This window comes from Haematobia irritans, chromosome 1 (assembly GCF_050003625.1).
Source record: "Haematobia irritans isolate KBUSLIRL chromosome 1, ASM5000362v1, whole genome shotgun sequence".
NCBI classification, from domain to species: domain Eukaryota; kingdom Metazoa; phylum Arthropoda; class Insecta; order Diptera; family Muscidae; genus Haematobia; species Haematobia irritans.
Window position 1 is genome coordinate 36,294,195 of NC_134397.1, and position 24,324 is coordinate 36,318,518.

The 24,324-nt window shown below is 28.2% G+C and overlaps 1 protein-coding gene across 1 annotated transcript in view; it reads left to right on the forward strand.

Moving 5' to 3' along the window:
• Positions 1–22,366, forward strand: part of LOC142220596 (uncharacterized) — a 72,230-nt gene extending 49,864 nt beyond the window's left edge. The window contains exons 3-4 of the mRNA XM_075289802.1: positions 18,415–18,966; positions 21,922–22,366. Of these exons, the coding sequence (XP_075145917.1) occupies positions 22,019–22,363 (345 nt within the window). The 5' untranslated portion in view covers positions 18,415–18,966; positions 21,922–22,018 and the 3' untranslated portion in view covers positions 22,364–22,366. The remainder of the gene's footprint in view (positions 1–18,414; positions 18,967–21,921) is intronic.
• Positions 22,367–24,324: the final 1,958 nt, after the last annotated feature.

Below are 24,324 nucleotides of genomic sequence, written 5' to 3' on the forward strand. Positions count from 1 at the left end.
CGAAGCAATAGTAATACGTGGCTCATTTAGGCTTCTAAGCACGATTGCCACTCGTGCCAAACATAATCTAATAAAATTTTACGAAAAATATACCAAATTGAGAAAAATTGTCTGTCAAAATGTTGTCAAAATTTTATTTCTATAGAAAATTTTGTAAAAAATTTTATTTCTATAGAAAACTTTGTCAAAATTGTATTTCTATAGAAATTTTGTCAAAATTGTATTTCTATAGAAAATTTTGTCAAAATTTTATTTCTATAGAAAATTTTGTTAAAATTTTAAATTTATAGAAAATGTCAAAATTGTATTTCTATAGAAAATTTTGTTAAAATTTTATTTCTATAGAAAATTTTGCCAAAAATTGATTTCCATAGAAAATTTTGTCAAAATTTTATTTATATAGAAAATGTTGTCAAAATTTTATTTCTATAGAAAATTTTGTAAAAATTTTATTTCTATAGAAAATTGTGTCAAAATTTTATTTCTATAGAAAATTTTGTTAAAATTTTATTTTATTTCTATAGAAAATTTTGTCAAAAATTGATTTCCATAGAAAATTTTGTCAAAATTTTATTTATATAGAAAATGTTGTCAAAATTTTATTTCTATAGAAAATTTTGTCAAAAATTGACTTCTATAGAAAATTTTGTCAAAATTTTATTTCTATAGTAAATTTTGTCATAATTTTATTTCTATAGAAAATTTTATCAACATTTTATTACTATAGAAAATTTTGTCAAAAATTAACTTCTATAGAAAATTTTGTCAAAATTTTATTTTTAAAGAAAGTTTTGTCAACATTTTATTTCCATAGAAAATTTTGTCAAAATTTTATTTCTATAGAGTATTTTGCAAAATTTTATTTCTATAGAAAATTTAGTCAAAATTTTATTTCTATAGAAAATTTTGTCAAAATTTTATTTCTATAGAAAATTTTGTCAAAATTTTATTTCTATAGAGTATTTTGCCAAAATTTTATTTCTATAGAAAATTTTGTCAAAATTTTATTTCTATAGAGTATTTTGCCATAATTTTATTTCTATAGAAAATTTTGTCAAAATTTTATTTCTATAGACAATTTTGTCAAAATTTTATGTGTATAGAAAATTTTGTCAAAAATTTATTTCTAATTCTTAAATGACTTAAATTACCGCCAGACAGACGGACATCGTTATATTGTCTTATAATTTCTCGCCGATCAATAGTCTGAAACCGATATTTCGGTGTATTACAAACGGAATGACAAACTTATAACCTGTGGGTATACAAATTAATCGAGTTTTTTTGTAGTACTAAACGTTCACATCACCACAGGTGGCGTATAAGTAACTATTACGAAATTACTCATACGTTTAAGGCACTGTTCATGAAATATACTACATACTTTAATCGATTCGAAAATTTTAATTTTAAAATAAATATATCGGTTTTTTGAATGTATGTTTTTTCGTTTTACTGTGTGAATACCCCAAATTAAAACCATGGGGGTTTAAAAGAGCAGGAGAGCGAAACAATCACGCAAATATATTCACATCGTTTTTAGTAATCGAAAACGATTGTATCTCATATTTTTTTCTCATTCCAACCATTCGTATACGTGTAGTTTATGGTCTTTAGCTTTTATCGATTTTAATCGAATTTATGTGCTCATTTTTCTTGATTTTATTACGCTTTTATATCCACGGATGGAAACACCACAACGGAATGAGTATGTGAACGACAGACAAGATACACAAAATTTGATAATGATAATCGTTGGATATATTCGTTTAAAATAATATTCGTATGTGTGTGTGTGTGAGTGCTCGTTTGTGTGAATAACAATGAAGATGTTGATGTTTTGTTTTTTCTTTAAATCTCCTCATCACCGCAACCATCATCACCACCCTTTATCCCCCCACTCTTCATAACTCGTTCTCTTTACTGTGCACCCAGCCTCCTTCACATTCGGTGTGTGTGCGAATTATGTATTTATTCCGTATTGAGTTTTACTGTTTATTTATTTATTTGTCATGAATATACTTTGCCGCCACTCCAAAATAACACTCATATTACGATTAGCTACAAAGCAAAGAGGGGGCCTTACGTATAGACGGCTTATAATTTGTTGTTGCTGTGGCTGTGGCTGCTGCTATTGTTGCCACTGTTGTTAATTGTTTTGATGTCAGTTTTTTCGCTTTACTTTATGGTTGTTCAAGATCGACCATTAGTCTGTTTAATATTATGTTGCCATGTTTTTTCTCTCTGTGGTGTGTCATCAATGATAGGCTTTGTTGTTTATTTTTTTTTTTCATTCATTCTAAAATTTGCGAATTCAAAAGCATGTTGTTTGTATAGATGTCAACTAATTGCTGTTCATAATATTCAACCCAGTGTTGCCAATTTGGTGCTTTTAGCACCAAATTTAGTGCTTTTTGATTTCTAAAAAGCACCAAATTGCCTTTTTGGTGCCTTTTCAAAAAAAGCACCAACTTGGTGCTTTCTGGCATTTTCATTTAGTGCTTTTGGTGCTTTTTTTTATTTTGAACAGTATTAAGTTTAATTGATACAAACATTTTGATTAGACTTTCAAGAGCCGAAGAAACTCAAATTTATTGCCAAATATAGAATTTGATTGTTATGAAGTTGGTATTGATTATTTTTTAATTAATATTGTTATTTAGGGTATTCTGTAGGAAAGTCGAGCGATGAGTGTCGAATTTTCGAATTTGGTAAAGATGTCATAAAAAACGTTTGTATTAAATTCACAAAAGCACGCACAACTGAAATAAGACTCCTTCCATATATTAATGTTTTGAAAGTTGAAAAACATCACTGATCAAAATGAATTGGACGAAAGCATTAAAACGGATCAAAGTGTATACTTGAATAGCGGTTCATAATGGTGAGTACTAATGGTGTTTTCTTTTCTGAAAAAAGTGCTTTGCCTTCATTTTGTCTGTACAGAATGCGCATTTTTAAAATGTTACCAGCAACCTAAAAAAATGCTATCATTTCAGCGGGCAGAAAAGAATTCAAAGAAGGAAACAGCAATCGCAAGCAACACTCTCGTTTGTTGGCAGTGCTGAAAATGCCCGTCATTTGCCTCTAATGGTGGCGCTATTTTCACAACAGAATTCGAAGCCTTTTCGCACTTTTGGCTGTTTTTTTTAGAAAAGAATCTAAAGAGTACATTTTCCGGGCAAAATGCAAAAAAAGTGTGCATTTTTTACAAGAAAAGAAAACGCCATAAGTTCGAGTTTTGCCGCTAAAGTGAAAACTATATCAGTAAAAAAGGCATAAAATTATGCATATTTGCTGCAAATTTTATTATAACTTGATGGGGAATAGCCAAAAGCAAATTTTCACAAAGTTTGTATTCCTTAAAATGAATTATTAAAGAAATTGTAATTGTCAAAAAATGACTATTTTAGCAGCTAAACTCGATCTTAATACCCACCTTAACTTCTTAAAATTCAATTCACAAAAGTTCTATAATAGGTACATCTTCGGAAGTTTTTTTTTTTTTTTTTTTTTTTTTTTTTTTTTATAGTAGAGCATGTAATTTTCGATTTTGTGGTGGAAGGTGGTATGTTAGAATTTATAATATATTTTTGGTGCTTTTTGGCCTTGGGGAGTTGGCAACACTGATTCAACCGAACGGAAAGTATAGGTCTTTCATGTATTGAGTATAAATTTAAAAGAGAGGGAGAGAAAAGGGTTAGATTTCCTTCTTTGTTTTAAGTTCAACCATATGATTCATTCTCTTTGTAATTCATTGAAAAAATTATGAATCTGATTTGCTCAAATCCTTTTCGGACGACTCTTTGTCGAATTTACTTACGACGGTGTTCTTAGGAATGTTCGTTTATAAAATTTAATTTATTATACCCATGTTAGCATATGAAACGGTCATCAGATTTTACTTCTCAACCAAAATTGGTATATGGACATTAATTTGAGCCCTTCAACATCCACTAAAATAATGGCCCATGAAAAATTGGACCCATATGTAGGCCATGGCCACTCGGGCCAAATATAATCTACAAAAATTTGAAGAAAATTTTACCTAAAATTTACCAAATTAAAAAAAATCTTATTTTGAAGTTGTTGATCAAATGTTTGTAGGTAGTATAATTTTTTTTTATTCGAAAAAAATATTTTATATTGAATTTATAGAAATGTTGGCCAAAATTTTATTTCTATCGAAAATTTTGTCAAAATTTTATTTATATTATATTTTTTTATTTATATTTATATTATATTATATGGTCCAAAATTTCTGCCTTTCCTTAAGTTGTTCAACAATTTTACTGTTACTTCTCCTACAACATCTCTCACCAAAATCAAAGCCTCTCCCAAAACATAAAAACAGGGTGTCTCTTAAATTTTATTTCATTTTATTGTATTGCGAGATTTTATATATTGCTTGTTTAATAGATTTACCGTTATTACAGTCATTGTATTAAACCCTACTACAAATTCTCTCACTAAAATCATCTTTCTGGAAATATATAAATACAGGGTGTCGCTGTTTTTTATTTATTTATTGTTTGTGTATTACGGCCTCTGTTTGATGTTTTAATTGGTTTTTAATTCAGTATTTACGTATAAATGTCCAAATTGATTAATTGACCTTCAATGAATGAGAGCAATGCGAGTATTTAACACAACAACGACAACATATTTGTTTTGTAATTAATTATTTCACATTCTCACCTCAACAAAAGAGAATAAATTTTATATTAGCACTAGAGTGTGGTTTTATTATTGCAGGGCATAATGGTTATGGTGGTTAGTGGGGGGGGGGGGGGGGGGATACCTTTGAAAAAACATTTTTTCCAATCTTCGTCTGGTCATGGTTGTTTGCATTTTACGCATGTTTACAAAAGATTTCAAAAGATTTATTGTGTAAACCTTAAAGTAGCCAACCAGTTAACCAAATCATGCTGTCAGCCCTTTTGTGTTTGTTGTAATCATTAATCTTTTCGACGCTCTAAAATGCCAAAGGCGAGAGTACACATAGGCCATAGTATTTTTATAAGTGCAAGGTTCAATAATTATGAGAAAAGCCTACTATGTTGGTGTTAACACACAGTGGGACAAAAACATAAAAGCACAAATTGACACACATTTTAAAATATCAGTCATGTTTAATAATTTAAAAAAAAAATATTGCCTTTAAGTTAAGATACAGTGGGACAAAAAATTCTATTTAATATATTTTTTGAAATATTTTGAGATATATAGAATATAGATTTCCCATAATTTTCACTTGGCCATTTCGGAGTAATTTCTATCGAAGATTATATTGTTTATTGGGCATAAAAGAAAACTCTTAAAAAATACCAATTTTTATAGGCATACACTAAAATAATTTTTTGGATTCATCCACGAAATTAATTCATCCAATTAAATTTTATTCATTTTTATTGATAACATCATTCGCCAAAGACAGTTAAGAATTTAATTGATCCAATTAAAAAAATAATTGATATTATTAATTCATATTCACAGAAAAAATTTTACGAAAAATGTTAGCATTTACGGCCATTTTCATGTAGCTCCGCTAAGCTTAGACTGCCAGTTAAAAGAAAGCAAATTGCAAATATCTTTCCTCCGGTTAACTTTAACTGAAAAATTTTCAGCAGTTAAATTCCTAACTGACATATGGAATATATAGACATGATGACAGATAGTTCCATAGAACGGTTTAAAAGTTCGTTAGCACTAACGGAGATTCATGAAAATGGGGGTTAAAGTCTTAATTGAATTTTAAAAAATTTAAATTTAATTGATTCAACAAATTTTTTAATTGAAACAAAAATCAATCACAAAAATTAATAGTATCAATTAATTTTTTTAATTGGATTAATTATTTTTTTAGTTGACTTTCAATTAATATTTTTAATTGACTTCCAATTAATTATAATTTCTGTGAGTGAAGACATTTCAATTAAAAATATAATTGGATCAATAATTTCGTAATTGAATCAGAAAAATTTTTTTGTGTGTCATTGTTTTTTGTTTTAATTAAAATATTTGTTGAATCAATTACATTTTTATTTGAATATTTTTGAAAATTCAATTAAAATTTGAATTGAAAATATTTTGGTGAAAATTTTTTCTGTACAGTTACATAGAAAAAAAAAAATTCACAAAAAATTTTCCAATTAAAATTTTAATTGAGTTTTAAAAATATTCACAAAAATTACTAGTGTCAATAAATTTTTTAATTGGTTCAATTAATTATTTAATTGACTTTCAATTAATTTTTTAATTTATAATATCATTTCTGTGATTGAAGACATTTCAATTAAAAAATTAATTGGATCAATTAATTTCGTGATTGAATCAGAAAAAAAAGTTTATGTGTATTGTTGATAAGAAACAAACACTAGCAACCGTGGTGCAATGATTAGCATGCCCACCTTGCATACACAAGGTTGTGGGTTTGATTCCTGCTTCGACCGAACACCAAAAATGTTTATCAGCGGTGGATTATCCCACCTCAGTAATGCTGAGGGTTTCAAAACTTTTCTAAATGGTTTCACTGCAATGTGGAACGCCGTTCGGACTCAGCTATAAAAAGGAGGTACCTTGCCATTGAGCTTAACATGGAATCGGACAGCACTCAGTGATAAGATAGAAGTTCACCAATGTGGTATCACAATGAACTGACTAGTCTTAAGTGAGCCTGATACATCGGGCTGCCACCTAACCTAACACTATATTTGTATTCGCATACAAATTTTCTATTCACATATAGGTGGCGCTGATCAGAATGATTTTCCACATATACGGATTTATCTTCACACTTGTAGCTTCCCTAATATATATATATATATATATTTTACTCAAGATTGTTATATTCCCAAATGGACTATTAAATTTCTATTTCTGCCCAACCTGCAATATGTTTATTGGCAATTCATACTGTATTGTGTGTGCAATTTTTAACGAGACGTTAATCTCATTGTCGCTTTAACGTGATTAGAATAAATGGTGTCAGCTTAAATTTTGAAAACAACGACATGTAGTGTCATTCAAATTAATTCAAATCTGCATTACAATGAATGGACCACTTGTGTTTGTGTAGACCAAATATGATAAAGGCGTGTTAAGGTAGCTTTGAGCAGCACTAAGCCAATATGACAAATCCGGGAAACAGGTCACTGCTTAGTTAAGGATTAGTTTTAAAATAATTAAAAAAAATGTATAACATATTTTGATCATTTTAATATGATTCTTTTTTATTTGTATTATTTTTTTTGATATTTTTTTAACATATTTTTTTTACACATATTTAATTTTTTATAATTTTACATGATTTTCTTCGTCCTGTCAAATTTTCAAAAAACAAGAAAAAATAAATAAATAAATAAAATAAAATATAAAATAAAATAATAATACTTTTCACAACGCCTTCTCTGACATCAAATTCAATAGCCAATTTGTTTTGGGTTGGGTTGTATTTACTTAGCATTGAATGTTTTGGGCCAAAAAATTTATTTATGCGGCTGTTTTTGTGGCTGCGTCTTTATAGCCATGTCTATGTCGCATATTTGTTTGCTGCGTATATATCAAATGTATTTGCTTAATTTATTATTTAAACAGTCATTCATTTTTTATCTTTTCTTTTTGTTTTCATTTCATATTTATACTTCTTCTGCGAATTTTAGTTTTTTTTTTTTTCAACAATGCTAGAAACACAAAAAATGAAAACAAATTTGGATACAAATGTATAGATATAATGATGGACACACCGATGGATAGATTGAATATTTGATAGATGGATGGACGTTTAGTTTATCGACTCGATAGATATCCACAAAATATTCAAATATTCACACGCGTTCACTCATATACATACACTACACAAATATGCCACCTTGAATGAGGCTTGCGCTTACATTTCATACATGATTGAGCGAATATCACAATGATACGTATCAAAAGTGTACGTCTTTTTTTTTGGTTGCTTTATAATGTCAATGATGCCAACTGACATAGAGTTTTTTGTTAAATGATTGATGTTTTCAAATTAGCGTGTAAGTTAAGTTAGAAAGAAAAGGTTAATAGAGAGAACAGGACAGGATGAGTATTATAGTAATCACGATTATGACAAATTATTTTAGTTTTTACATTTGTATTATTTTTCACGCAAGATAAGCCTAAAAGTATGCTCACATTAATGAATTGCGCACCAGTGCTACCGCTGTGCCACTTTAGTGCCAAAATCGTTACTTTTTTCAAGCGTTATGTCACAATTTTTTCATATGTGCCACCTCTTTGTCATGTTGTGCCCAGGGTTGCCACTCGAGCCAAAAATAATCTACCAAAATTTGGAGAAAATGTTATCAAAACACTACCAAACAAAAAAATTTGATTTCTATGGAAAATTCTGTCAAAATTTAAATTTTTGTAGAAAATTTTGTCAAAATTTTATTTCTATAGAAAATTTTGTCAAAATTCTATTTCTATCGAAAATGTTGTCAAAATTTTATTTCTATAGAAAATTTTGTCAATTTTTTTTCTATAGAAAATTTTGTCAAAATTTTATTTTTATAGAAAATTTTTACAAAATTTTATTTCTATTGAAAATTTTCTCAAAATTTTATTTCTGTAGAAACCTTTTACAAAATCTTATTCTATAGAAAATTTTGTCAATATTTTATTTCTATAGAAAATTTTCTCAAAATTTTCTTTCTATAGAAAATTTTCTCAAAATTTTAATTCTATAGAAAATTTTCTCAAAATTTTATTTCTATAGAAAATTTTCTCAAAATTTTATTTCTATAGAAAATTTTGTCAAAATTTTATTTCTATAGAAAATGTTGTCAAAATTTTATTTTATAGAAAATTTTGTCAAAAATTTATTTCTATAGAAAACTTTGTCAAAATTTTATTTCTATAGAAAATTTTTTCAAAATTTTAGTTCTATAGAAAATGTTGTCAAAAATTTATTTCTATGGAAAACTTTGTCAAAATTTTAGTTCTGTAGAAAATTTTCTCAAAATTTTATTTCTATAGAAAATTTTTACAAAATTTTATTTCTATAGCAAATTTTGTCAAAATTTTATTTCTATGGAAAATTAATTAATAGAGAGAACAGGACAGGATGGGTATTATAGTAATCACGATTATGACAAATTATTTTAGTTTTTACATTTGTAGTATTTTCACCCAAGACAAGCCTAAAAGTATGCTCACATTAATGAATTGGGCACCAGTGCTACCGCTGTGCCACTTTAGTGCCAAAATCGTTACTTTTTTCAGGCGTTATGTCATAAATTTTTCATATCTGCCACCTTTTTGTCATGTTGTGCCCAGGGTTGCCACTCGAGGTAATCTATCAAAATTTGGAGTAAATTTTATCAAAAAACTACCAAACAAAAAAATTTGATTTCTATGGAAAATTCTGTCAAAATTTAAAATTCTATAGAAAATTTTGTCAAAATTTTATTTCTATAGAAAATTTTGTCAAAATTCTATTTCTATCGAAAATTTTGCCAAAATTCTATTTCTATATAACATTTTCTCAAAATTTTATTTCTATAGAAAATTTTCTCAAAATTTTATGTCTATAGAAAATTTTCTCAAAATTTTATTTCTATAGAAAATTTTGTCAAAATTATATAGAAAATTTTAACAAAATTTTATTTCTATAGAAAATTTTCTCAAAATTTTATTTCTGTAGAAAATGTTCTCAAAATTTTATTTCTATAGAAAATTTTCTCAAAATGTTATTTCTAAAGAAAATTTTCTCAAAATGTTATTTCTATAGAAAATTTTCTCAAAATTTTATTTCTATAGAAAATTTTCTCAAAATGTTATTTCTATAGAAAATTTTCTCAAAATGTTATTTCTATAGAAAATTTTCTCAAAATGTTATTTCTATAGAAAATTTTCTCAAAATTTTATTTCTATAGAAAATTTTCTCAAAATTTTATTTCTATAGAAAATTTTGTCAAAATTTTATTTCTATAGAAATTTTGTAAAAATTTTATTTCTATAGAAAATTTTCTCAAAATTTTATTTCTATAGAAAATTTTCTCAAAATTTCAATAGAAAATTTTTACAAAATTTTATTTCTATAGAAACCTTTTACAAAATCTTATTCTATAGAAAATTTTCTCAAAATTTTATTTCTATAGAAAATTTTCTCAAAATTTTATTTCTACAGAAAATTTTCTCAAAATTTTATTTCTATAAAAAATTTTGTCAAAGTTTTTTTTCTATAGAAAATTTTGTCAAAATTTTATTTCGATAGAAAACTTTGTCAAAATTGTATTTCTATAGAAAATTTTTTCAAAATTTTAGTTCTATAGAAAATTTTGTCAAAAATTTATTTCTATGGAAAACTTTGTCAAAATTTTAGTTCTGTAGAAAATTTTCTCAAAATTTTATTTCTATAGAAAATTTTTACAAAATTTTATTTCTATAGCAAATTTTGTCAAAATTTTCCTATGTTATCATCACTTATGACCTGTAACATCAATTGCCAAAGTATACTCAACAAAAACGGGTTTGAACTTTCTGTCAAATCATTTTTGAGTTCTCCATATTCAAAAGCAAGAACTACCATAGCCCCCTTTTTAAAAAGGCTGGCTATTATGGAGTCTATCAAAAGCTTATTTATCTCATTTAAATAAACAAACACTCAGCAAAAGAACTACATAAATAAATAAATAATAATGAAATAATAGGTGAGCAAAAATTGGAATTCATAAATAATGAATATAACAAATGATAAATAAAATAAATGGGCGAAAAAATACTAATATCTCAATTAAATAAACTTTCCGCCATATATAGAAAATTAATTATTTTACTGATGAAAATGAATTGGTGTGCTTAATAGTAATCGTTCGTGTGTTAAATGAATCAAAATCTACAGGAAATAAATTATTTTATTTATTGCCCCAGCGAAGAGCTCTTTAAATAGTAAATTTAATGTAAATGTTGTCAAAATTTTATTCCTATTGATTTCTATAGAAAATTTTGTCAAAATTTTGGTTCTATAGAAAATTGTGTCAAAATTTTATTTCTATAGAAAATTGTGTCAAAATTTGATTTCTATAGAAAATTGCCTAAAAAAAAGTTGCCTAAAAGTATGCTTTTATTTTCCACAAGAATTATACCCCTCATATAATATTTTTCATATTCACCTATTTCATCATCTCTATTTAATTTAGTTAAATAAAGAGGTAATTTGGAACCGAGTGACCAATTACCTACATAGCTGTTATTTTAATCAAAATGTTTTATTAATGCATTTTGCACAATATTTTTTCCGTAACATGTATAAAGTTTTGAATTGAATTGCCTAAAACTATGCTCTCAATTTCCACCACAACATTTGTGCCCCTTAGACTATACTTTTCTCCATGTTTTTAATTGTGCCATCTTTGTTTTATTTATATTTAATTGAAGAGTTTATGTGAAACCGAGTTTCCATTTTCCCACATCACTGATAGATACTATGATCAAAAAGTTTGATAAATATTTAAATAAATTTTATTACAAACAACAATACGGCAAATAAAAATATCAACAAGTTTTGTTGTTTTCATTTATCGTGTGGTAATTCAATTAATATTGACAGTTGTTTAAATACAAAAGCAATATTGACGATAGAATCAATCACCATCAATATTCGTTATTGTAAATATTTGAAAAATAGATAAAAAAGCTCGTTTCACATGAAATTGATTACAATCTATATACACAGGTGGAAAATAGTCTGTAGTAATTTCAAACACATACTCATATAGGGCCTATAAGCGCCCAGAAATCGGACCGGAAACAATGAAAATTTTTTTCTGATTCAATCACGAAATTAATTGATCCAATTTTTTTTAATTGAAATCACAGAAATAAAAACCAATAAAAAAATTAATTGATACTATTAATTTGTGTGATTGATATTTGTTTCAATTAAAAAATTTGCGGAATCAATTAAATTTTTAATTGAATATTTTTTAAAAGTCAATTAAGATTTTAATTGGAAATATAAAGAAATGTAATATTTTTTTTTACATTTTACATAATTTTTTCCAAATTCGCAATGAATTAAATTTTAATTTTGACTAAACAAAAGCTTCCCTGAAATAATCCCCACCTAGTTTCCCTATTACTTTGCACATAATTTTTGTCTAAATTATTTTCCTCAAATTTGTATTGAATTAAATTTTAATTGTAACTAAACAAACTAATCTCTATTGCCGGAGTTTCCCTATTAATTTGTTTATTTAAATCTTGATGTAATTTTATTTGATTTTAATCCACATGGCTAGACGATAAAAATCCATTGAAAAATCCTCAACATTCTTTCATGGCCACTTGTCATTATTCTTTACTTTAGATCCTTCTTGTGTTTGTGTGTGTGTCCAAACAACCACCAGTTCTGGCAGTTCGCATCAATCATCATAGTTAAACACATTCCCCCACACAATTGTGAGGAGCATGTGCTCTCTTGATGTTTGTCTTCTGGTAGTACCATTTGTAAAATTCTAGCATGTCTTTTGTGTGAAAATCTCTTCTTTCTGGAATATTTTCACGCTTTTCTATTATTTGTCTTCTTTTATTTTTTTTGTATCACTTGCCATGCCATCCATCCATCCATCCATCCCCATATGCTTGGCAACCAATTTTTTTTCATTGTCAGTAATGAAAATTTTCTTGTGGATTAAAACTTGATTATGAAGCCACACTGCGCTGCCTTTGGGTATGTATGTATGTGCAGTGTAAAGGCTCTGTCATACTTTTCAATTCTTTCAGTTAAGCATACAAACAAACACAAACACACGTACACACATTCAATACAAATTTGATTTAAGCTTTGTGGTATCTTGGCTTTTGTTGCTACTTTGCGTCTGTCCTGTGGCTCTTTAGTTTTCAATTACAACAAATTGCGGGCAAAACTTAACCATAGCATGGTAGAACACCACCAAACATGGCTTTAACTCATAAAACGTTAACTAAACCAAAGGAGAGCAAAAAAAAAAAACAAGAAAAGAGCAACAGCAAAAAAATACGGCATCTTACGGCCAATAAAGCTAGCACATGCATGCTGCTTATGGTGAGTGCGCCATGCTTTGGTAATTTTGTACGGGGATGCAGCATATTTGTGTTTTGTTTTTTTTGTTTACTGTGTAACAAATCGCGTACAGTTGACAAGATTAACAAGACTTACCATCATAATCATAATTATCATGTTCATTGTTGTCATCATTATCATCGTCATCATAATCATTAAGAAACCATACTCCCTGCTGCCTCAGTAATATACTTTGGTTTGATACAAGTTTATAATAACATCATTACACAGAGCATACATTCACTATACACTCACTATGGGCAGTGCTTATAAGCACTATAATATCTTGAGATTTCCTTGTTACACACACATGTGCTTACTAAACTTACCATCTCTTTCTCCATAGATAGAGAGAGAGAGAGAGCGAGAGAGAGAAATAAGAAAATATTGCCATATCATCACCACACCAGTTACAAAAGGCTAAATGTAACACGATTAGTGTATATTTTAGTTAGTGCAATTGAATCAGGGGATTTGAGTGAAGTACTATCTCTACAATCTCCTCACCTCCTCACATAATCTCTTTTTTTCCCCAAACACTAGATTCGATATTTTGCAATGCTTCATTACACCTTTCTCTGTTTTTGTTGACGCCAGAAATCTGCTTGCTAGTGGTGGCAAATAAATTTGTAACGCAAATACTGGTTAATAGAACGTACCTTGTTTTCATAGTTTCTCTTAACTATGATACGCGTCGACGACTGTTTTGTACAAAATTCATACAGAACTTACCTTGGTACGTACATATTATAGGAAAGTTCGACTATTGTAAAAATTTTATTTCTATAGAAAATTTTGTCAAAATTGGAAAATTTTGTCAAAATTTTATTTCTATAGAAAATTTTGTAAAAATTTTAGAAAATTTTATCAAAGTCTTATTTCTATAGAAAATTTTGTCAACGATTTTATTTCTATAGAAAATTATGTCAACATTTTATTTCTATAGAAAAGTTTGTTTCTGTAGAAAATTTTGTCAACATTTTATTTCCATAGAAAATTTTGTCAAAATTTTATTTTTGTGGAAAATTTTGGCAAAATTTTATTTCTATAGAAAATTTTGGCAAAATTTTATTTTTATAGAAAATTTTGCCAAAAATTTATTTCCATAGAAAATTTTGTCAAAATTTCAAGTTTAATTTATAGACCTATAGCCGAGATTATGAGATAAAAAATCATAAAAATTAAATAAATATCAACAATAAACACAAAATTTTATTTCTATAGAAAATTTTGTCAAAATTTTAGTTCTATAGAAAATTTTGTCAAAATTTTAGTTCTATAGAAAATTTTATCAACGATTTTATTTCTATAGAAAATTTGGTCAATTTTTTTTTTCTATTGAAATTTTTATTTCTATAGAAAATTTTGTAAAAATTTTGTTTCTACAGAAAATTTTGTCAAAATTTTATTTCTAAAAAAAATATTTAGTCAAAATTTTATTTCTATACAAAATTGATGTACCTCTTAGTTGGTAATATCTACCAAAACATACAGAATTCACCTTTTTGAAGGAACTTGTACAAAATGTAGTACATTTACATAGTAAACGTCCATTACTGAACAGTAGTTTTGCTCTTTTATCTAATTGAGGTTATGGCTTATTTTTGCTAGTTAATCGTTTGATGGTAAGAAACTTAATTTTCCACCTTCTCTACGCCATAATCACATCATTCTGGCATAAACAATAAACATCTACTATTTTTTTGTGCATGCTTTGTTTACTATTCTTTTCGGTTACACTTTTCATTCGTTTTTTTCTGCTGTTTTTTTTTGTTTTTTTTTTGCAGCTGTTGTGTTTTCTTAAACTTTTCTTTGTCAATTAAGCTTATTACAACGAGGTGGAGATTTGGAAATGAGCAATTTTGAACGACCAAAAACTATGCAACTATGCTATGTATATGCGCTAGTATTTGATGCTCTTTTCGCTACATATATACGCTCTCTCACTCTCTTGCCTTCTCTATCCAATGTAATTCCTGGTGTGTAAAATGGTTATGCTAGAGTACCTTCGGTTAATATGAATGAGAGTAAGAGTGCATTTTGCTAGTTGGCAAAAATTCATAGGGCCTTTCTATGTAAAGGCGAAAAATACCAAATCGTCGCTAATGTGATAAAAATTTTGGTGTAACATTTCTAATTATCTTTAGTTGAAATCCGTATCTTACATTCACAGCTTACATCTGTGGCTTAATCCTCTTTTTGCAATGATTTCCTGGGGAATGTTTTCTCGCATTAGCTGCCTTCTAATGATTCACCATATTAAAAATGAAGTTAGAATGGATCTAGCAGGCCCCTATAATTCAGGCCCATGGAATTATTGTTCCCGTTACTGGGCAAGCTACATTCACTTTGTTCATTGCTGTGGTTGCTGGTAGAATGCAGTTGATCTCCTTGTGATTGACTGAGAACATTGGTAAACCATTAAATCGACCATCGACGTCAATTGTGCGAAAATACAATGCAATTTGTATTAAAATGTCATAAATCAGGGTAGTCATTATTCAATTTTACTACATCGGTAACAAATTTGTTTGAATCAAAATTTTAATATAAATTTACAATAAATTTACAAAAAAAAAAAAAAAAAAAAATACATATTTGAATAAATATTATAAAATATTTTAGGACCTAATTTTTAAGTAATTTTGTCGGTATTAGGAAAAGTTTTTTAGTTCTGCCTTAGCTGTATGAAAAAAAAAACAAATAAAAATAGAAAACACAAAAACCCAATGAAATGGTTATACGCTCTTAATAAAAGTGCAAATAGACATGACTTCCCTTTAATACAGGAATTTTATTGTGGTTCCTTCATTGGGTTCAAATTCTATGGTTTGCGGAAGTAAACATGGTTGGCAGGCATGCTAAACACAGACACACACACACTCACGCACATAAACATTCAATAAAACCACAACAGAATGGGGTAGTTTGCATAAAAACCAATTCATGAATTTTAGCTTCACTGGCGCTGGCTACCCGGCCGACCAGCTGGTTTTGGTTAATATCGGAACGCATGTAACCTTTTCCTTTGATTCATTCAACCAACACTCGTCAGCTAAATAAGCAGCATTGCTTTTTGCCACAATCACCACATAAAATGCATAACGTGTAAACATTCTCGAGCATACGTATTTACATACACCCATAAACGATTGTAGCACAAAATTAATTTGTCATGCGAATTTCTTTTTGTCCCAAACCTGAAGTGTTATCCTCTGGATTCATTCAAGAGTGTTGGTTTTGTTTTTCTATTGGGTGGGGTTCATTTTGATTTGGTGTAAAGGAGAGTTTTGGTTTTCGTTTTGAATATTCCTTGTTTTTTTTTTACCCTCCAGTGCGATGACTAAGTGCTTCATGATTCATGATTTCATATGACCACACAAAATTTCAATTTTTGGATTTTTAATTAAGTAAGGGTGGTTAGCAAAAACAATTAAAATTAAACTTTTACGCCTATTTTCATGAAGCTCCGTTAGTGCTCCGTTAGTGCTCCGTTAACTAACGAACTTTTAAACCGCATTATGGACATAGCTGCCAGCTAGCGTATATACTCCATATGCCAGTTAGGGAAAAATAAAAGAATTTAAATTAAATTATATGATATTAAATTAAATTTTTATTTAGAATTTAAATTAAATTATATGATATTAAATTAAATTTAAAATTTAGAATTTAAATTAAACTATATGATATTAAATTAAATTTAAAATTTAGAATTTAAAATTTAAAGAAGAAAGTTTAAAAATTAAAAAATAAAAATTAAATTAAAGTTAAAAAATAAAAAATATCTTTAAAAAAAAAATTAAAAAATAAGCTAAGTTTGTTTTCATCAATTCGTTAAAAATTTTTATTTACTCCTTAATAAGGAAAAAATTAAAGATTGAAATCAAACAGATATGAACAAAATGAGCGACACCTACGTATAGATCGACTTCAAAGTTGATTAATATATTAAATTAAAAATTAAAAACCAAAAATCAAAAATTAAAATTTAAAAATAAAATTAATGTTAAAAAATAAAAAAATATTAAAATTTAAAGAAAGTAACAAAATAAGCTAATTTTGTTTTCAACAAGTTTTATTTACCCCTCAATAAGGATAAAAGTTAAAGATTGAAAATTAAAAGCTAAAAATTAAAATTTAAAAATAAAAATTACATTAAAAATAAAAAATAAAAAATAAAAATGGAATGAATTTAATTTAATAAGCCATTTTTGTTTTCCCACAAGTTATTAACAAAATTCTAAAATTTAAAATTTAAAATTATTAATTTTAAATTGAAAGTTTAAAATTAAATTAAAGTTAAAAGAAAAAAAATCATTAAAAATATTAAAAAAAATAAGCTAAGTTTGTTTTCATCAATTCGTTAACAATTTTTATTTACTTCTCAATAAGGACAACAATTAAAGATTGACATCAAACATATGAACAAAATGAGGGACACCTACGTCCAGATCGACTTATGATATGCTTCTAAGTTGATCAATATATTAAATTAAAAATTAAAAAAACTAAAAATAAATTAAATTAAAAATAAATAAAATTAGAGTTAAAAATAAAAAAATACATTTAAAATTAAAGAAAGTAAAAATATAAGCTAAGTTTGTTTTCAAAAAGTTTTATTTACCCCTCAATAACGACAAAAATTAAAGATTGAAAATTTAAGATTAAAATTATAGTTGAAAAATAAAAAATTACATTAATAACAAAAAAAAAATCAAAATGGAATAAAATTAAAATACAATTTCGTTTCCAACAAGTCATTAACAAAATTTTTTACCCCTCAATAAGAAGGATAAAAGAAAATTTAATTTTTTAGAAAATTCGCTTTTGGAGATAAATATTATTCGGTGTAGCTTTAATCTTACCACAAAAATTCATCATTGACCAGGGGACTTGATAAGGAGCCCATAATTTGGTCAGCATAAAAATATTTCAGCATCATTGACTCATTCCCTTCTTTAATATTTAAAAACACTTACACATAAATCTATCCATCCCCAAACCACATCCCCCCAACATCACCATCATCAATCCAATTTTACTTTTTGGAAAATCATACAGACTATTGCTGGAACAATAATAACAATCATGCTTGGCATCCCAGAACATTCCACATCCATTCACACACTCGTCCTGCTTATAACAAAAATAAAAACCCCCCAAAATCGCACGCATACATTTACACAAACAAAAATCTTTCAAAGAAGAAAATATTTTGAAAAAGACGTTGAAAAGTTGTAACCAAGAATTTCTTTTTCCCTCCTCTTTTGTTCTATCATGGGGACGCAAACTTCATCACTTCCTTTGGCTGTTCGTCATCTTTGACATAGGATATATTTTTTGTACCCTGCATGGTGGTGTTGGATATACGTTGTGTCAATCTCTCGGTGAAAAAAGAAACGATTTGCATGTAAAACGCAAAAACCACCAGGCCTCCCAAACAACCAGAGCATCTATCCATCCATCCATTTAGACAACAGCAGCAGATAGACAAGGAAACCTCATTTTTTTTTGGCGCGCCACAGAAAAAGCCAAGAATATGCGCTGTGCCAGAAAATTGTAGATAGACAAAGAAAACTTCAAGAAAAATAGTAAAAGGACAACTATAGAACAAAAAGGCAGACAGAACCTGTGATATACTTTGAAAGCAAAAGAAAAACGTGGCAGAAAAATATCATCTCTCCCACCCCAAAAAAAAAAAAAGGCAAATCGCTCAGTAACATCCAAGGATTAAGGATAACAACATTCTCGAAGGCTTTGCTGCATAAACCATTAACACAATTCTCTGAAATGTTCCTGAACTAGAAACGTAAAGAAGATCTACCCGAAGGAATTTGCTTAAAATCAATAGACCCATACTTCTTCAAAAACAAAAAAACACGGTAAGAAGGATTTTCAAAAATATTTCACAACAATTCATCAAATAACCACCAATAAATACACCATCCCAAAAAGCATATACAATTTACAAAGAATTTATAACAACAATTTTGTCAATTATATAGAATAATTTAAATTTAATATGTGTCTTTATTATAAAAAAAAACTATTTGTGTTTTCATATTTTTTTAATTGACTCGGACTCATTAGAATATCGCACAGCTATATATTCAACAGGGTGGCAACATAAATCTAATGAGTATCTATCGTACACACTGATACCTATTTGTGTTCTCTTTGTGTATGTGTCAGATAACAAAGAGAAGCATCCGTTATCATAAAAAGTGTTGCCAATGTTTATCACTAGCGATTGCTATTGCCATTTACATCACAATCACATACAGGTAGATGTGTAATTGATATCAGACCCATGTGTATGGGAGTAATATGTAAATTTAAGCGAAGAGGCTAATGATTCCCAATTGGGAGAAATATTCTAAAACTGTACTAAATTTTAGGACGATCGGTTAAACAAATTTTTATGTGTGTATATTCTAATTTCAAAAGCACCAGTCCTTGTAAGATCGTTTGATGACTGCGAAAATCAAACCGAAGAATGTCTAGATCGACTTATGAGATGCTTCCAAGTTGATCAATATACAATAGGGATTATAACTATTTTTTTTGGACACATTTCCATGCAGGTTAAAGTTTGTATATTACCTGGCCACATAGTGGTTTAGGGTATAACAAATCTAGGTAAAACTCTTGGTATGGAATTTAAATAAAAATTACTGATATGAAGAGTTGTCGTAGCCATGTCCACTTAGCTCAGCCGAAAACTCGAGGCATTCAAAACAATAAGCTAATATCCGCTGCTTACAATTTTGCACGAATTATTTTCTTTGCAGCACTCGAATAATTCAATGTGGTTACGAACCATATAAACACTATCCCTGAGTTATTTTGCAATCAACTGAGGAAAAATTTATTTCCTGTGTTGAGTTTCTAGGTTTGTATCTGGAACTTATGGAAATTTCTGGAGTCCCTTTAAAGAGTCTAAATTTCCTGCAAGTTTTGTAAATTGCCTCAAATTTTGAATCAAATGTTCAATAAGGCTAAAATTTCTTAGATGTGAGGAATTATTTCCTCGATATCACCCCTCAGAAATAAAGAAAGCGCCTTTTTTGATATAGTAAACCAAGATACTATTCAGCTGTACTCTATGTAATATTAAATATCAGCTTCAGTTGCCCTTTTATGGAAAGACACTTTATTTTATAGGACTACTATAACAAACAAAACGATATCCTACCGCCACAATCGAAGTTTCAACTCGGTCGATGGCGTTTTCATCAATTGATGGGCCAAATAATTCCACCCTAGTTTCTCTAGTGGGGTGGTAACACTAAACGAATAAAATAAAATAGAAGGTTCCTCTCAATGATAAAAACGCGCGTCCATGAATCTCTTCTTGATTGACATCACTGTCATTTAGATTGAGCTGAGTACGCAATGATAACAGGTTTTATGGTAGTTATATTGAGTGTGGTGTAAATGATAAACCTACCACAATATTCGCGTAGATTCGTATCATGCAATAATTTAGGTGGGCTTGAATACCATATAATTGGCCGTTATCAGCTGAATATCAAAATCGTGTATTATATATATTTTTTGTTGGTAATATTACATAAACACATACACAGAAAAAAAATCACCAACATATTTCCAATTAAAAAGTTGAATGAATTTGTCATTTTTTCAATTAATAAATTAATTGATAAAATTACCTTTTTAATAAAGTTAGAAACATTAAATTAAATAAGTCAATGATTGAACGTTTTCAATTTTTTTAATTAAAAAATTAATTGATACAATTATCATTTCAATCAAACTCGGAAGACTAAGTCAGTTAAAGAATGTGATGGAAATTTATTAAATTTTTAATTAAAAATTTATTTCAAATATTTAATTTTTAATCAAATTAATTATTTGATTAAAAACACTAAGTCACTTAAAAAGTAATTGAAAACGGTTACGTTTTTTTAATAAAAATATTTATTGAGTTTTACAATCAACATAAATTAAATTTTTAATTGAGTCAATTAAATTATTAATTGAATCAATTAAAAAAATAATTGCAATTTGCTAATGAAATCAATAAATTTTTTTAATCAAGTATTTTGTTTATGCCCAATTAAAACTGTGATTGATAATATCATTTTCGTGATTGAGGATATTTCAATTAAAAAATTGATTGCATCAATTAATTTCGTGATTCATTCAGAATCTATGACAATCACAGGCTTGTTGAAAACCTGCTTTTTTTTAAGTATAAATCACCTTTAGCCCTTATTATTTCCTCTCAACACACAAAAAAATATTTTTTGTCTTCAATAACGAAATTCATTGATCCAATTAATTTTTTAATTGAAATGTCTTCAATCACCGAAATGATAGCATCAATTAAAAAAATTAATTGATACTATTAATTTTTGTGATTGATTTTTATTTCAATTAAAAAATTTGTTGTATCAATAAAATTTTAATGAAATATTTTTTAAAACTCAAATAAGTCTTTAATTGAAAAATTTTTCATGATTTTTTTTCCTGTGAACTTTAGTATTTATAAAATTAAATATATGTTTTATTTTTTGTTTATTTACTAAAAATATTAATTTTTAAATTTTTCCTCCCATAACATGGAAATATTTCCTTTCACCAAAATTTTGACAAAATTGTTGTTATGAAATATTGTGTAAAAAAAAACGTTCACAAAAACCTGTATATTTTCTACACCACCTCCTCTATGTCATTATTGAAATATCGCTGTATATCAAAACACCATTTAAACCCAAAAAAAAAAACAAACAATCAAAATAACTAAGCAACAACTACAACAGTTATATTCTCAACACCACATTATTTGCATTGCAATCTCAATCAATTTACAGACATAGTCATAACATCAACATCAACAACAACAACAAAAAAAACAAATACATTTGTTTTTCTAAACATCAAAAAGGATATTTAAATAAAAGCAACCACATGTCCCATAACAGCCGAAATACTACAACCACCAACAATAGAAATTGCAAAACCAAAAACTCCACCAAAAGCAGCAGCAGCAGAAGCTCTAGCCGACATAATAGCGAGAGTCCAAGTAGTAGCAGTAGCGCATACAGTAGTAATCAAAACTATACAGGTAACTACGAAGCTAAATACGATAGTAATTTTAGCACGAGTAGCAATTATAGCAGTGACTATAGTGGTGACTATAGCATTTACAGTTACACCGACTATAATCAACAGCAACACCGACAAAATCAACAACAACAAGATCAGCAAGAACAACGTGACCATTTGCAAGAATTACAACATCAGCAGAGGTAAAAGGTAGCATAAAAGAAGCAACAACAGTGCGAATAAATGGCTATAACTTTGTTAGCTTTACTTAAGCCACCCCCACCCCATAAATGCCATAGCCTCTGAAATTTTGTTAACTAAAACCAAACACATCATAAGGAAGCAGAAAAATCTATGAATAAGAAAATCAACTACACAAACCCTCTCTCTCTCTTCACCCCACCCGCTTATCTTTTAAACCAAAACAAGTAGCCACTTGAAGTAATCGGTGAATACATAGCCCAAGTAATTTGGAAAGAAAAGTAGTTTTCTTAGATTTCCCACAAGCAACTTCCAAGCAATACCCAACTCCCCCCGATACTCATATGGCATAAGCCTGCTTAGATAAACAACCAGCTCTATTACTTGTATTGGCATCATGAAGAAGGGGGATAATACATAATAAAGTTGAAAAACCACTTTAGATTTGTGGAGAACAGAAAATAAAAACAAATACTAAGCATCAACATCATCTCTTGAGAGCTTAAATAGAGATTCAAAACCCTAAATCCATATTACTCAATTACAAATTGAATAAAAATATTTGAATAAGATAACAAGGAGTAAGGCACCCCTCCCCCTTTTACGCACACACACTCGCAGAGAGATTACAACAATTTTAAGAGAGTTGTCAAAAGAGAGCTATTATAGTTCTTGGTTATCATTATGCCATTCAACATCATTATCATGATTGCTGTAGTTAACAAACCATCATAGCACGTGCAGGGTGTCGTGTATTGAATATAAACAGGGATCTCTTTTTTTTTCCGTACTAGAGCCAACAATACACCTTTTCTTTATTGGCTTCGCACACAGACATATATAGTTTTATACTCACCTCAATGGTTAACAAATAACTTACCACTAAATTGAGTATTTAGGAAAGAAAAAGGTCGAGACAAAAAGGTGATAAAATAATTACACCATCATTTGACGCGCCAAGGTGGTATTTAAGCATCAAGAAACAGACCGCATTAAAAAACCCCTGAAGAAGGCAAAAAGGGATTTTTAAGCCATAAAAGAAAGAGAGAGGGAACACAATTACTCTGTGTTTTGCATTTTATTTCCTTGTGTATATGTTGAAGTCATGGAATCATTTTACTCACCATAATAAAACCCTCTTGGAAATGCAACGTAATAAAAACATCTGCCTGGCCAACAAAAAACATTTGCCACAAATAGCCTGTGAGTTATAAACAGAGAAAGAGAGTGAAGAGAGGGCTTATGTGTTTAATTGTGAATACGTGTGCGTGTGTGTGTGCAACCATAAACCAACAAATACCCATAGCAAACAATTGAAAATACACATTCCCAAGGGAAACCATCTCGTGCACAACATAAAGGGCATATGCTAACGTGGGTTATACAATAAAATAAACCCTAGGGAGGAAAATTAATACAAACAAGAGAGCCCGCGAATGATTGAGATTCATCGAGAGAGTTCTTGATTCGCATAAGTTTTTATTGGCCGGAGAGAGAGAGAGCGAGTGAAAACAACTTGCAGGAATATAAAGCGGCTGCTTACACAAAACAGTTTATCCATGAAAACGAAGAATGTAACATCGAACGGGCGGATAACATTTTTTTAAACGAAACGAGAAAAAATAAACAAATTCTAGAAAAAAATAAGAAATAAACCTAAAAAAGGATAAAAGAAATATTCAAAGAATAATTAAAAAATTTTTGGTATTCTGGAAAATAAAGAAGAATTCTAGAAAAAAGATATAAAACAAAAATAGAAAAGAAATACCAAAACAAAGACCAAATTTATTTATGGCGGCAAGTGATTCCAACTCCCAAGTGTCTTGTGTATACCCAACCCCCGAATCATATTGAGTGTTTGTGCCATTGTGCTACACGAAAAAATAAAGTGAATAAATAAAAGCTTAAAACCCCCTCATACACGTGAAATAAGAAATTACGCGCCAAATGCTAAAGTCAAATTTATT